This window comes from Carettochelys insculpta, chromosome 23, assembly GCF_033958435.1.
Source record: "Carettochelys insculpta isolate YL-2023 chromosome 23, ASM3395843v1, whole genome shotgun sequence".
Lineage (NCBI taxonomy): Eukaryota > Metazoa > Chordata > Testudines > Carettochelyidae > Carettochelys > Carettochelys insculpta.
Window position 1 is genome coordinate 18,743,391 of NC_134159.1, and position 15,637 is coordinate 18,759,027.

At 43.2% G+C, this 15,637-nt stretch overlaps 1 protein-coding gene across 3 annotated transcripts in view; it reads right to left on the reverse strand.

Annotated features, from left to right (window-relative positions):
• Window positions 1-67: 67 nt before the first annotated feature.
• Window positions 68-15,637, reverse strand: part of MMEL1 (membrane metalloendopeptidase like 1) — a 73,909-nt gene continuing 58,339 nt past the window's right edge. For all 3 annotated transcript variants that reach the window (XM_074975704.1, XM_074975702.1, XM_074975703.1), the window contains exons 18-23: window positions 10,623-10,742; window positions 8,532-8,665; window positions 7,023-7,088; window positions 4,323-4,418; window positions 3,452-3,528; window positions 68-1,733 (exon numbers count right to left, since the gene is read on the reverse strand). In XM_074975704.1, coding sequence (XP_074831805.1) covers window positions 1,634-1,733; window positions 3,452-3,528; window positions 4,323-4,418; window positions 7,023-7,088; window positions 8,532-8,665; window positions 10,623-10,742 — 593 coding nt within the window. In that variant the 3' untranslated portion in view covers window positions 68-1,633. The remainder of the gene's footprint in view (window positions 1,734-3,451; window positions 3,529-4,322; window positions 4,419-7,022; window positions 7,089-8,531; window positions 8,666-10,622; window positions 10,743-15,637) is intronic.

The window sequence follows — 15,637 nt, forward strand, 5'->3', positions numbered from 1 at the left end:
AGCGAGCCGTGTCAATTTCGAAGTGCTGTGGCCGTCTGCATGCTAATGAGGCGCTGAATATGTATTTCAGTGCTTCATTAGTAAACTTCGAAGTGGCCACTTCGAAGTTTGGGGCTAGTGTAGACATGGCCAAGCTCTTACTGGTTAATTTCCTTCCATAATACCATAGTGGTGATATGATGAAGTGCATTCTAATGTGCATCAGTTTAACCCCATGAATTTACCTTTGAAGATTTTTTTTTTTTTAAAGGGGTGATGAAATTAATTTTGTTAGTAAAATTTGCCTGTTAGATGGACATTCAAACACGTAACTCAGAACTGTTTTCAAAATAAGAATGACATGGGATAGAAGCCATACCATAAAATTATTAAAAGCTCTTCTTAATTATGCATTAAGTAGACTGAGTGAATGGATTTGGTTTGACATGTAAGCATTTCAAATGGCCGTAGATTATGAAGAATAAGTGGATTTATGCTTTCTAGTTATACAAAAAATTTTTTTCAGGGAAGAATGAGTCCATTGTAAAAGATTGACCACTTCTGGTACTTGTTACCCTGAAATTTTACCATTCAAAGAAAGCATTCCAGACCCATTTGTAGAGGTAATGCCTGAGCAATTTACTGCAATACATGTTTTATTTATATAAAATTAATAGGAGTTGTGCATTTTAAAAGGGTAATGACATCCAATCTTTAAAAGCACACCTTAGCAAAATAAAGGCCTAGGATTAAAAATAGTTGTTTCCCTGTCTAAATGTTTTGCTGTTTACACTAAGCAACAAGCTTTTGCCACTAAAATATTCTAAAAATTTACTCACTGGAAGAATAAGCGCCTTTTTAAATATATTTGCAAAGAGAGGAGAATGGTGAACTTGGCAATACTAGCAATTCTCCTCATTTAAGTCTCTCTACATCTCAATGGCTTGAGATCATCTTCAACTTGCTCCAGAAGAGCAAAATTACAAGTGCAAAAACGTGGAGCAGCTTTGCTTTAACACAGCAGCCAGCAAGTATTTTATCACATAGCTCACCCTGTAAAAGAGCAAGAGAAATTACAATCTTTCACTAAAGTAGCCGGTAAGGTGTGAGCAGACAGTGTTACATGGACAGCACACACATTTCACTACCTCCACCCAGGATTTGGGAGAAATACACTAGAACCAGAATAAGACTAGTGAAAAATAATTAACTCAGTGAAAAGTCAAGCTGACGGACTAATCTTTTCAAGATTGTTAGATGTAAGACATTAAAATGAATATTCCTTGCTGAAAAATAGATCTGCTTTTATTATTTTTTTTTAAATTGTTAGTCTCTGTAACCCTGATGTGGTATCTTAATAACAGTCAGGATGTCATTTGAAACGGTCATTTCTCGCTTGAAGCATACTGTTGCTTCCAACACAGCCCTGTCAGACAACGTTGCGAGATGCCTGTGTACGTTCAGATGAACTACAGAAGCCTGACAGCTGTAGCTTCTTTAATTCTAATTATAGTAGCTGCACCATTAACCTGGGCTGTCGCTGAACAGGAAAACATCAGGCACATCCTTGGCTAGAACTGTTCAGCAAGTAGCCACATTAGTTCAGTTTTTAAACTGTAGTCTGTGTTATCTTCAGCAGCTGTGTTTGCTTTGGCTACCACACTCTGCATTTCTCTGCAGGGTGCATAGCTGTGCCCTTCTTACAGTGGAATGCCTCAGAGAAGGCTTCAAAGTTTTGTAAAGATCCCATCACCCTAGACAACACAGAGAAAAAAGAAAGGGGTTTAGTCTAGTCCAGGGGGAATTCTGGAATTGTTGCATTTAGAGACATAGTAAAACTGCTGAGTTTCTCTTGGGACTGTTGATTTGTATTTAGGTAGTATGCAGAGCACGCAGTGCAGGAGAGCAAGCAAGCATGTTCTTAAGGGAATCCAGGTTCAAGGCCTTAACTCTTCATTGTGCTGGACACGTACTCACTAAGGCTACATGCACACTTACCAGATCAGCCCAGTGAGGGTTGATTTTCTGGGGTTCGGTTTAACGTACTTGTGAAATTGAACTATCAGGGTTCGACCGTCAACCCCTGTACTCCCAATTCTCATGGGCTACGGCTACACTAGAAGCATCTATTGATAGATGTTTCTGTTGGAAGAGAGTCTTCTGGCAAAACGCCTGTTGACAGAGTGCAGCCATACACTAAAGAATAATCCACTCTATTGACAGAGGGACTGGGCTGCCCGGCTGCTCTCTTGACAAAACAGCCAGCTGGAAGCATGGCAGATAGGGCTGCTCAGTGACCCGGAAGCCCTGTCTGTCAACAGAAGGCCTCCCGGAGGCTCCACCAGACTGTCGACAAAATGCATCTTCTGTGTTCATGTGTGTGTGGGTTGCGAGTTTTGTAAGCAAAACTTGCTAGTGTAGCCATAGCCATGAGGAATAAGGGAAGTTGATGGGAGAGTTTCAGGTAGGATGGCCGATAAGTTAATCCTAAATAAGTTGATTACAACTACAAAATTGCCATAGCTGGAGCTGCGTACCTCGGATCAACTTTCAGGTCTAGTGTAGACCTGCCCTGTTCTCTACTCCAGAGGGCTCATATAGTCTAAAGGTTTTGATCCTGCAGTCTGCTTGGTGCTGGCAAGCTTTTAACACTGCATGGAGTTGGTAGGTTTGTGTGTCAGAGTATTGTTGCAGGATTTAAGTTTAAACAAATTGCAACGTCCTCAGTGGCTAGAGCTGGGACCAGAGGGAGCTCAGCAACCAAAACACTCCATGAAGTAGAGGGATCACCCTCTGATGCCAGCAAAGAGCAGTTAGCCACTGTCCAACACTGCCCCTGGGGCTAGGTCCTGTGCCTGCAGGGGGGACTGCAAGATTAAGCTTTTGTACCTGCATGGACCCACAATGGAGTCAAAGGGGTCAGAGCAGTATCCGGGCTCTACTGTTCATGCTACTCTTCCTTACCACTTGCAGCATTCTTCAAATGTGTATATGAGTGTACAAACATACACCCCCCTTCCTGCCATTCTCTTGATGTTCAGTTCTACAGACAAGATTCTTAAGAAGTTTGTTGGAAACCTGGCTTGCAAACAATCCAGTGAAATGTTGCAATAGATTTTTCTTTTTTCCCCCAGCAAAGAGTCAGACTTTCAAAACAATGGCTGAGGATTGATGGAAGACGCACTAGCAGGACTTTTGCAGGCTGCATTACCTAATCTGTGGCATGTGTTGAGCTGCTCTATCTCAGGGGCTGGATGGGCTGCAGATCAGAAGCGTATGCTAGCCCATGAAGAGGGGTTCCCTTGCTCAATAAGGCAGCGTGTTTCTTTTTCAGGCCTGTCTGAGGTGGTGGAATTCCAGCAGAACTTTGTATTGTGGAGGGGTTCACCGACAGGATTGTGTCGTGTGATTAGCAAGTTGTCACTAGCTCCATAAAAGTTTAAATATGTTAGCTCAAGTCCTTCCAACTCACCTGTATTTCAAAGGGCTGTGGACATCCGTCTTAATAGACTGGCTGGCATATTCCGGTCTGTAGGAACCACACCATACCTAGACAAGGAGGAGGATTCAGCACTCCTGGATCAAACTATGTGAGCGCAGCTCCACTGGTGTCGGTGGAGTTGCAGCTGCTGAAATCATGCCCTCATTGAAGTCAGTTAGAGTTTTGTCATCGACTTCAATGCAGCCAGCATTTCCCTGAAGATGTCAAGCCTTTGAAAGCCCCCAAAGGAGTTAAGAACACAAACTGCCCTCTCAAAACTTCCCACCACTGGATGGCATGGGGGGATCATTTGGCTCCTAGGCTCCATCTTCACTACCACATGTCCCCCAGTGTCAATCCTGCTATGATTATGAATGTGTTGAAAAGTGCTTTGCGTTGCACTATCTAGATGAGTAGTTAAAGGGTCATCTAGCCCAGTACCCTGTCTTCCAGCAGTGGCCAGTGCCTCAAATGGGTCAGAGGACCTTTTGCTGACAAGCACTGTCCATCAAATGGTGTTGCCTTGGGTTGGTCAGGTTCAAGAGCAGGAGTGGGCAGTAATTTTTGATGGCGGGGTCTACTCCAAGAATTTGGAAAGTGGTCAAGGGTCACACTCTTCCATGATGTTAATGGAGGCGGTGAGGGGTCTGGGACAGAGGTTGGGTGCCGAAGGGAGTTGGGATAAAGGATTGGGGGGCAGGAAAGAGTTTGGGTGAAGGAGGCAGTTGGGACTGGGGGGCAGGGCACTGAGGTGCAGAGGTTTGGTTGTGACCTAGGGCAGGGGAATGGGATGCAGGAACTTCAACACATGATAATCCAGTTTATATTTTTATGTCACTTGGCAAAGCCAATGGGTTCCTACCTGGGCAAAGTTGAGAAAGAAAAGTTGTTTGTGAGTCAGGTCAAGTCCTGGTAACTTTGGCTCCTTCCCTTCATGTTCCAGCCATTTTAAATAGGCCTACAAATGATCACAAGTTCAGACATGATCACTATGAACATCACTAGTCAGAGGGCAAATCCAGGCTATAAATTCAGTGTTCCTGCTGCCTTCTGTCTTGGACATGCTAGTAATTGTTTCTATCAGAAAGCAGTGTTTTGTATCTACTTTCATAATGAGTCTTCCATCTTCAGGAGCTTTGTAAACTTAACACATTGAGAGCACTTTGCACTTCGGCAGCTGCTCCTGGGCTGAAACACAACCGATTCCTTTGTGTTGCTGTGCACTGTTTAGGAAACGGGAAAAAAATCCTCCAGATGGAACTGCAGTGGGCGGATAACTCACTTTTGAGTTTGCCCAGCCCATTCGCATTGACGTTTCTAACTTTAAATAGACACATTTTTAATTCTACTGAGTTATCCGGAGCTTTGTAGCAAGTTTCTAGAAAGGTAGTACAGTACCTAACCCTAGAAAGGTAGTACAGCACCTAACCCTAGAAAGGTAGTACAGTACCTAACCCTGGAAAGGTAGTACAGTACAGGTTGAATGCCTCTAATCTAGCAACCGGGGGACAAGAGAATTTGCCAGACCAGAGGAGGTCAATATTGTCTAGCATATTACCATCTCTTAGAAGACATTTGGAGTAAATCACAGCGAAATAACAGCACAGAACATTGAGACCCAGGACTGGTGGCTATAAACAAACTTTATGGGACCACAGGAAACTTGGCCACAACCCTGATAAATGGTCATCCAGTTTACTAAAATCAAGCTGGATTATGGATGTTGCCAGACAAGTGAGTGCTAGATTAGAGAGGTTCTGCCTGTACCATGTGCTATTCTTCTGGAGCAGGGGCTGGCTATACATTCCACATTGAACTGGAATGTCCTGCTGGGAATGTAGATGCAGATCAAAGCAATCAACTTGGACTTGCATGCACTTGGTTATGGTTTAAAATACAAGCACAACAGTAGATTGCGCTGGACTTTTCCTTAGGACCATGGAAAGGAAAGGAAAGCAGGCAGTTAAAATTCTGCCTCACTTTTTGATAGCGGTGTCTCTCTTTCTTCAGGTGACTGCTCATAAAATAGCAGATAATAACCCTGAACAAAGTTAAATCCATTACCTTTTACTGTTGCATGCTAATTGGCCAATTTTCTTTTTTTAGGTCCATTGACATAATGAAGACAATTTAATGTGTCTCATGCCAGTTAAAGCTGAACATTTTATTAGCATAGCCTCTCTCTTAGCTATTCCCAAACAAAAGCTTTAAAGGTAATGTGAAGAGTGGAAATACAAGCATTCCATACCAACGAATCTCAGACGATTGAACTGTAGGGGGCATTAACTACCACTCTGCCTTTTTGGTTCCCACTTTTCCAAAGTTTTCCACAGCATAGTTAACACTTACCTTTAAAGGGTAACCAGATAGGATTTCTTTTTTTTTTTTTGAAAAATCAAGGAATTCAGAAGCTAGGTCCCACAAACACACTTAACTGTGACCCCACAGCTCTGCCCACTCTCCCTTTAAAATGGATACCAGTAGATCACAGGCACCACAACATTAGACCCATTTTATGTCAATAACTACGTTCTGCAATCCCACAATTTCTTGACATGGAAGGAGCATTCCTATTGGTAAGTGCTGTACTCAGATCTGCAGCCATTGTGTGGAGAAGCAGGGGGTGCACAGATGCAGGAGGTCTCTTGCATTTCAAGTGGTACATCTCATGACTGTTGCAGGGCAGTGAGTGAGACACGTGGGTATCTAATGTATATAAAGAAGGTGGATAGGCCAGGCTGAATTTCCATACTCTTAGTAAGATGGGCAACTCCTGAAATATTTTCTTGCTTTGAAAATAACAGGGTTAAGAGCACTGTTATGGGTGTAAGGGGCAGGCTGTAGAAGATACAGAATATATACTATATGCAGTGCCATTTTGATTCTGCTCCAGAGGAGCATGGAAAATAAATAACGAGAAGATGGAGGAAACATCTGTGTGCTATTTTTTAAAGGTTATACACTTGCAAAGGAAGTAAAAGCCTGCTCTGCATTGCCAAGGGCTGGAGCCTACTGTGAGTTTGTAGGCAGAGATGGTTCTTAGATATGATCAGTGTTTCTCTTGAGAGCACTGCAATATTTCTGTCATTTTTTTGATGTCTCCCCTACCACACCTGACACGCTGCTTTAGCTCATGGAGGAAATGTGCAAAAAAAGTAAACTGGCGAGGGGAAATAAAAAAAAAAAAGCCTGGCTGTGCTTTCAAATCATCATCAAATCATGTTGCTGGGAAACTAAAACTCAGTTGCCATGTGACAGATAATATTTGAAAAGATCACTAAAGATGAAGCAAGAATCTCAGCGCTTTGGCGAGATGGGCTTTTTCACCCTTTTTTCTATTTTCACGTATGCTATTCAGGGCATTGGGGCTATGCAATGAAGTTCACTGAATTCCCTATGGGACAGGGCACATTGCACAGTGTAGGGTATTAAACTTTGCCCTTCAGTCCTGGGAGAGTTGCCTGTAACTCCCAGTGGATCCTCATGAAAATAAACATGCTTGAGTCAGACTAGTTTCTGGCTTTAATGCAAAAACTGACTTGCTGTATTTTAAGGAGCCTACCTTGTAAGCCTGGCGGACTCCTCCGTTGTCTGCAATATTCTCTCCCAATGTGCTTATTCCACTCACCTGTAACACAACAATTGTTTGTTTACCATGTGTAATGTTGGTCACATCAAAAGCATTGCACAAATGGAAATAGTAACACTAGGCTCCCCACTGATGTGCAGCCACCTCTGGGGTGGAAGGTAGCAGCACTACTACACCAACAATGGAGGAGAGAGAGACTGGAAGGGAATAATACCAAATGTCACTGATACAGCAAGGAGGTATGTACACGGGCTACCAGAACTGGAATTTGGCTAGGAAAATAACAGGCACTATGAGCGGTTGGGGAACAGATTCTCCCTCAGCCAAGGCTGTCCTTGGGACAAACCTCTTGGTGTGTGACAGATGGTGGGGAATGTCAAGTTACGTCCCCAAAGCTTCACAGGGTCTTGCAAGAGAAGCAGCTATGGGCCCAATTCACTAGGGTCCTATTGCACCCTCTCTCCCTCATTATCCTGCTAGGCTAGCCTAATACCCTCAATTAGGAAGCACAAGCTCTGTATAATATTTTCATGCTACCCATTAGCAGAACATCTAAATTACTATGGCTACAGAGCACAGCAATCTTCCACTTAATTCCCCCCACCCCCCGGGTTCATATTGGAATTAAGGGGACTGAGCCAACTGCTTTTAAAGGCATGCACCTGACATGGGCTCAGAGGGGCAGGGCAGGGCAGGGAATGGAATGGGAAATGTGCTGGTTCAGTATAACAACAGGTTTTTGTCTTTTGCTCTGTTTTTAGTTTTCTGCCTCTTCGGGACTTTGGAGGGAGAACTTTGGCCCTAGAGAAAGTGAAACTCTTCTTTGAAAGCAAAACAGTGTAATTGACTTCTGTTCGTTTGCCTGCTCTGCAAAGCATTGTGGGAGATGGAAGGGTGTAAAAAGGTCAGCCCAAAGGCTGCACAGGCAGCTTAAGCTGGAGCTGTGGTTAGGGCAGGCTGCTAGTGCTAGGATGTTGGGTTTATGTTTGTAGGTGCCTGACACTTTCCTGTCTGACTTGGGTGCTTTTTGTATGCTCTGTCAGCACAACTGCTTTAGCTCTGAATGCCTTTAGAGAGATTTCCTGAATAGATTTTGGGACAATAGAAAAAATATTTCACTTATGCCTCTGTTCTACCACTCTCTCCTGATCCTTTTAATTCCCCTCTGATCAAATTGGAACTGCAGACTCAAAACAAATGAACTTTTAAAACTGGGAAAGTAGGAGTCAAGCTTTTCCTGGGACCTTTGGAAGAAAATAAGAAGTAAAGTTAAGACTGGGATGGAACTGTTTTTCTGTAGGCAGCCGGATGCATAAGTGAATTTGTGCATTAGGCTTTTACCTTGCGAGAACTGGTTTCATTCTCTGCACTGTAGAGTTTGGATCAAGTGCATGAGACACTGTTGCTGTCAGATCTTCCCCACGTGCTACATTAATTCATAAAAGCACCCTGCCCAAGCTCCATCCTGTGGCATGTACTCACATTCTGTCCTCCAGCCAGGTCCCAGGTGTAGTTTCCGTACTGATAAACCATGCAGTGGGACTGGTCTTTGAAATGCATGGCTGAGAAATTGCTCCACCAATCAAACATATTTCCATCTTTGTCAAAATTTCTCCCTATTCAGGAAACCAAAGAAAGGAGGAGAGATTCTTTCAGGGTGCAATGAGCTGTGTATCCAGAGTGGCACACTGTTGCTATAGGCACACTTAGCAGTCTAGCCAGAGCAACTTCTAGCCACGTTTACTTGCACTGTTACCTTGTCATCCTTCCTGGCTCCCCTCTATGCATTTGTTACACCCACTTTTATCTTGTTTGTTTTAAACCTTGGCTCTTTAGAGTAGACAGTTTTTTCTACTATGGCAATACATGATACTCAGTACACCATGGCCTGGATCCTAATTGCAGCTCACATGCATGTCTGTGATACAAGTAATAATGTTCCTAATTAGCCAATAAATCCTTTCAACTCCCCTGCCAAATACAGAAATTGCCTATCACTAATTTACGGGGTGGGGGGCACTAGAGGTTAAAGAGGGTTAGTGACTTTGCAAAATCCGCGGGTGGAGCAACCCAAGCCTGAAGCCCTGATGTCTCCGTTACCAATCCCATTGCTCAAAGCGCATTGCTTGCTGGACCAGCTACATCCAGACAGCTAAAGCCAGTGTTTTATGTTTACATTAGGGCTCATAGCAAACAGAATATTCTGAATCATTAAGAAAGGGTTAGAGAACAAGGCAGAAACCATTGTATTGCCTCTAGGTAAATCCATTGCACACCCACATCTTGAATATTGAGAACAAATGTGGTTGTCTCATCTTAAAAAAAGGTATCTTGGCATCGGAAGAGGTTCAGAAAAGGGTGACAAAATGATCAGGGATATGGAACAGCTGCCATATTTTGAGAGATTAATAGGACTGGGGGATTTAGGTTGGAAAAGCTACAACTAAGGAGGGGATGTGATAGAGGGCTATAAAATCATGACTGCTGCAGAAAAAATGAATAAAAAAGAATTATTTACTCCTTCCTATGACACACGAACTAGGCAAATAAAAAGCAGTCCTGCAGCACCTTAGAGACTAATAAATTTATTAGGCCATGAGCGTTTGTGGGTAAGACCCACTTCCTCAGATGATTGGAGCAGACAAATGGTCCTAGGGGTCACCAAATGAAATTAATAGGTGGCAGGTTTAAAACAAACAAAAAGTACTACTTTATGCAACCCCCGTCAGTCTGTGGAACTCCTTGTCAGAGGATGTTGTGAAAGCCAAGACTATAACAGGGTTCAAAAACCATCTAGATAAATTGATTGGTCCATCAATGGCTATTAGTCAGGATGGGCAGGGAATGGTGCCTCTAGCGTCATGTTTGTCAGAAGCCTGGAATGGGCGGTAGGATGAATCATTTGACGATTCCCTGTTCTGTTCATAAACACTGGGGTCCCTGGCATTGGCCACTATCAGAAGACAGGGTAGTGAGCTAGATGGACCTTTGGTCTGCCCCACTATGGCCATTCTCATAGTGGTAAAAGCCACGTTCAGTAAAGCCTCTGTATGAAGAATTGCAGCTTTTTCTTTTTTTAAAAAAGAAGCATTGGAACTGGTTCTCAGTGTCCCAAACCATTTTAGACCCTGTCAAAGATAATGACAATATCATTTTTTTAAAGAAATACATTTAAGAATAAAGAGTCTCCAGGGTCAGGAATCTGTGTGTCACTGTCCCACCACCAGAATGTACTTTACAGATTTCATTTTACTTTGAATATGGCAGCACACAGGCTGGTACAGGCATCGTTTCTGATATTTAACTGTTATAAACAAATGTAATAGGTTTTCCAGGGTATTGCAATTATTTTAATCTTTCTTTAAACCGATTACACTCCTTTTCACCCCAAATTTGTGGTATCTTATTACGGTCTGTTTGTGTCTGAGAAAGACAGAGAGTGAGAACGTGTGCGTCTCACTCATAGCAGTCAATGCTGATAGACTGTTACCACCCACATCCAGTTTTCCACAGCATGATCGATGCAATGATAAAAAAGAATATTTGACTTAGATTTGTTTAGCCTCTTCTCACCATTGTCATCAAAACCATGAGTAATTTCATGCCCAATTACCATCCCGATCCCGCCAAAGTTCAGTGCCTGTGGCTGGTGTTTGCTAAAGAATGGAGGCTGTAGGATTCCAGCAGGAAACACTGCAAAGAGAGGGAGAGATGTTCAGATAATTTCATCTGTGTGTGCCCCGACGATGGGCCAGCCTTTGGCAGAAAACAATCCATATGGGAGAGGAATGTTTCCTGTGTTTATGCAACTTGCTTTATGCACCTTACAATGAATGCTGATGAGCATGGGAATTGATCTTTGCCTCTCCTGAGTGTTCTTAAATGTAGTGAACCTGTAAGTATAAAATCTCCCATTTGAGAACACAGTACAATTTCTTTCCCAGCACAACTTGTTGTGCATTAAGGTTCAGTTATAATTAGAAAAGAGACTTAGAATTACACAGCAGACTCTCCCTATTAATTCCCTTTTAGAGAATCAAGCATACAAGTATTTAGGTTATAAGCTGAAAGATGTCCCCCCACCCCACCAAACTGAAAAGCTCAGCCTGAGATCTGAATATCAATCTGGCTTTGTCTGCTCCTATGGTCATCACAAGAGAGTCAACAGTCACAACAGAACAGATCCAAAAAATTAAATCTCTTTGCACCGAAGCACTTCAAACCTGAATTCATTTTGAGTGGTTCAAAATGGAGCCATTTGTAGTGGTCACTGGTTTTTGCAAGTTGTTGTTTTTTTCTAATTTAACAAAAGTAGGCTTTGGGAGGAAGAAAGCAAAAAATTGCAGTAAAATCTTTGATATAATTTAGAGAAAATATTGAAAAGACCCATAATATTTTTTCAGGAAATACAAATAATTTCTACAGTCCCAACAACAGATTGCAAACAAAAGAAAGGTTCTTTGAAAAAAGGCTATTTAATACAGATGGAAATACTTCATTAGAAAAAATATGTGTGGCTTAAATCAGAACTGTCCTGAAAATTCTTTACATGACGCAGGAGACAGAATGGCCCCTCTTGTCTCTTTCACCTGAGTTGTATTCAATTTTATGGTGCTGGCATACAGGTAGTTCAAACTTTGTATATATCATTAAAAGCTATAGATCTGATTCAAAGACACACAAGGCACCCTGTGTTACAACTGCCTGTGAATATTGGCTCACCTGCACATTTCTGTCCACTTTGCTGTGCTGATGAACTGCATTCAGTTTCTGATGCAGGGCCATTTTATGAGAGAGCTAATGGATGTTTTATTGCTTTATTTTTGTTAACAGAAAGGTTAACACCCACATGCAGCCGACAAATAACCCTGAGCTTTACTGTTTAAAGCATACTCCAAAGGAATTAATACGGTGTATCAATTGTACTTTGGATGACGGCCATGGAAAAATAGTTTTAACTCCTCCATGCACAGGCCTAATATATTGGCAATGGGATTTCTTTTTCCTTTCAAGCATTAAAGAGGAAGCACGTGTGCACATCAGAAGGAAAGATGCTGTAAATTGGTTGTTCTAATAAGATGCCTTCTGACAGGTGAGAAATTGGATCGACATAGCAAAAATTGATGTAGGGAGAGACAAAACCCCTTGTTTGTAATGGAGGATTGTGCACCCAGACAGTTCACCAGAAGAAGAAAGGGAACTAGCTCCCATTAAGACAGGAACAGGAATTTTAACATTGAGTGAAAAAGCAAACCAGAACGCAACGTGGTTTTATCAGTCAGGGGCTACGTCTACATGTGCACGCTACATCGAAATAGCTTGTAGCGACATCGAAATAGTCTATTTCGATGAATAACGTCTACACATCCTCCAGGGCTGGCAACGTCGACGTTCAACTTCGACGTTGGGCAGCACCACATCGAAATAGGCGCTGCAAGGGAACGTCTACACGCCAAAGTAGCACACATCAAAATAAGGGTGCCAGGAACAGCTGCAGACAGGGTCACAGGGCGGACTCAACAGCAAGCCGCTCCCTTAAAGGGCCCCTCCCAGACACAGTTGCACTATACAACACAAGATCCACAGAGCCGACAACTGGTTGCAGACCCTGTGCATGCAGCATGGATCCCCAGCTGCGGCAGCAGCAGCCAGAAGCCCTGGGCTAAGGGCTGCTGCACACGGTGACCATAGAGCCCCGCAGGGGCTGGAGAGAGAGCGTCTCTCAACCCCTCAGCTGATGGCCGCCATGGCGGACCCCGCTATTTCGAAGTTGCGGGATGCGCAACGACTACACGGTCCCTACTTCGACGTTGAACGTCGAAGTAGGGCGCTATTCCCATCACCTCATGGGGTTAGCGGCTTCGACGTCTCGCCGCCTAACGTCGATTTAAACTTCGAAATAGCGCTCACCACGTGTAGCTGTGACGGGCACTATTTCGAAGTTAGTGCCGCTACTTCGAAGTAGCGTGCACGTGTAGGCACGGCTAGGGAGTGTGTGTGGAAGCAAGGAAGCAAGCGTATTTGTAGGAGGAGTTGGCAATTCTTTGTGTCCCACGTGGGCCCAATCCAATGAAGAATGTTTTAGCTTTAGCTTTTACTAAATATTAATTTAGCAGCTTCTTGAGGCATCCACAGAGATCCGGATACAGAACCTTCTGGAGGCTACCAGAGATACTGAGCCAGGCAGAGGCTCTGGCCTTCGCAGAATTCAAAGCTCAGGGAGAGGGAACAGACTCTGGCAAGGATTATGATTTAATAATAACATTTGGTCTAAAGAGAAGACGTAGCACCTATTGCTGGTTGGGGAATGTTTTCCTTCCTGCATAAAATTTCCATGGAAGTGAAAAAAGATTCTGTTAGTGGCAATTTTTATTAATAAATGTTGGGGATTTCACTGAAAACCTGAAGTTGAACATTTTTCACTGTTGGCAACAAAATCCCCACAAAATGTTCACTATTTTGAGGGATTCTTTGCCAATAATTTCTCTTGTCCAAATGGACATTTCTCTCCAGAACTTACACTGTAACAGCCAAGCCATTTTCTGCTGAAAACTCTTTGACAGAAAAATTTCAGATAGCTCTTTTCTATTCTTCCAAATGACATCAAACCCTCTCTGTCCCAGCACCACGCTGTCATGGCTCCAAAAGGAGCCATAGCTACATCTATCTTAGGGGTTTATCATTTGCCCATTGTCATAGCATCTGAGCATCTTCCATGGAAATTCAGCAGCAATACTGAAGCAGCTACAAGAGTTTATGGACTTCCAGGCATTTTTACCTCCAAAGACTAACAGCTCTGTTTGGGTAGGGCCTTTCTAATAGAGAAATTATGCCTCTTTTAAGACTTGCTAAAATGCACCAAACAGATCTCAGAAAGGGGTCGGGCATCAGTGTGAACAGAATTGCCAAGGCAGCTTTTTGGAAAAAGCAGAGAAAAGGTTAAAAAAAAAATCTGGAGGATCCCCACATCCTTACTGGCCACATCAGAGTGTGGCAGGACATGCTGAAGAGACTGCTTGACATTTGACTTTTCCAGAAAAAAAGAAACCAGAGGAGTAGGGAGAAAGTTCTTTTATGTCACACTCTTAATGGCAGAGATGTGCCCTGTAGGATTAACATAGGACCATGGAAATCAAGAGGATGCTATAATTCTCCTAGTTCCAATCTCTGATTAAGCTGAGAACAGCCAACATGCTTGCTTTTAACCACAGGGGCCAAGAATCAAGTGATTTCTATTTTATCCTAACCTCTGCCCTCAAGTTAGGACCCTCCTGCTGCTGAATAATTCCTTGTTAGTGATGGAGAAGATTATATGTTTTCTAAGAGTTCTTGGAAAGGAAGGTGTATGCCACTGACAGTAAGCTGTCAAAGCAGCTGCCTGTGACTCTGATGCCAACACAGTGTTCTTGAGATTGGAGTGCTTGGAAGGTCAGGTTAGGAGATGTGTCTCAGTAGGGGTAAGGCTCTGGAGATAAAACCAGCCTTTGCTCATTTATGGCACAGGGTTTTTGAAGACCACAACATTTGAATAGATATCAAACTTCTTGTTTATCAAGCTGCTATTCTCCCAACATTATTGAATGGGTCTGAAACCTGGACAACCTACAGACAACACTTGAAAGTCCTTCAGAGGCATCAGCAATGCTGCCTTTGCAAGATCTTGAAGATCAAAGGGAAAGGCAGACACACCAGAACTAGTGTTCTGGAAGAGGCAAAGACCACCAGTGTCAAAGTAATGGTCATCCATCAGCAATTCCACTGGGCTGGTCACTTTGTCCAGTGACAGATTACTGCCTCCCAGAACAGGTCCTGTTCTCTCATCTGAAAGAAGGGTACCCTAATATAGGAGGACAACGGAAGTGCTATAAGGACTTGCTGAAAGATCATTTAAAGAAGTGTAATGCTGACATTGACACTTGGGAGACACTCACCCAGGACTGCTCAAAATGGAGAAAAGTCCTATGTAACGGTCCCCTGCATTTTGAACTTGCCCGCTGACAAGCTGAGGAGGACAAGAGGCGCAGGAGGAAGTAGAGAGTGGCTTTTGGTCATGGTCAACAACCTCCTGCCATGCCTGGAAACCTCTGTCTACTCTGTAATAGAGCTTTTGGTTCACGGATAGGGCTTATCAGCTGTCTAAGGAGCCACAGCTCCCATGGAAGATGATTGTACATGACTATGCATGATCACCATCAAGACTCTGGAAACATCAGTAAAGACTCAATCTGAGTAGCACATGGCCTTCTGGCAAGTGGAGAGTGGGAAACTAAACCTGAGGTAACATAAAAGTAATAAATAAAGTCCTTTAACAAAACCATGGGCACAGAGAGAAACAAAGGGAACGTGCGGAACGTGAAGGTGAAGGAAGTGGAGAGAAGAAAAACAGTGCCCCATGCTGGTCTGATGAGATCTGGAGTTTGTTAGTTTAAGCTGCGTTCCTGGACACTTGCACCTGCTCAGAAATCCAATGACCATAAGGGGCAGAAATTCAGAAATTTGTCATGTCTGAAGACCTTGCTAACCCCTAACAATGGTGGAGCTCGGGCCTGATTCTTCACAAGTCTGATGTCCCTAGTTTCCTCAGTCTC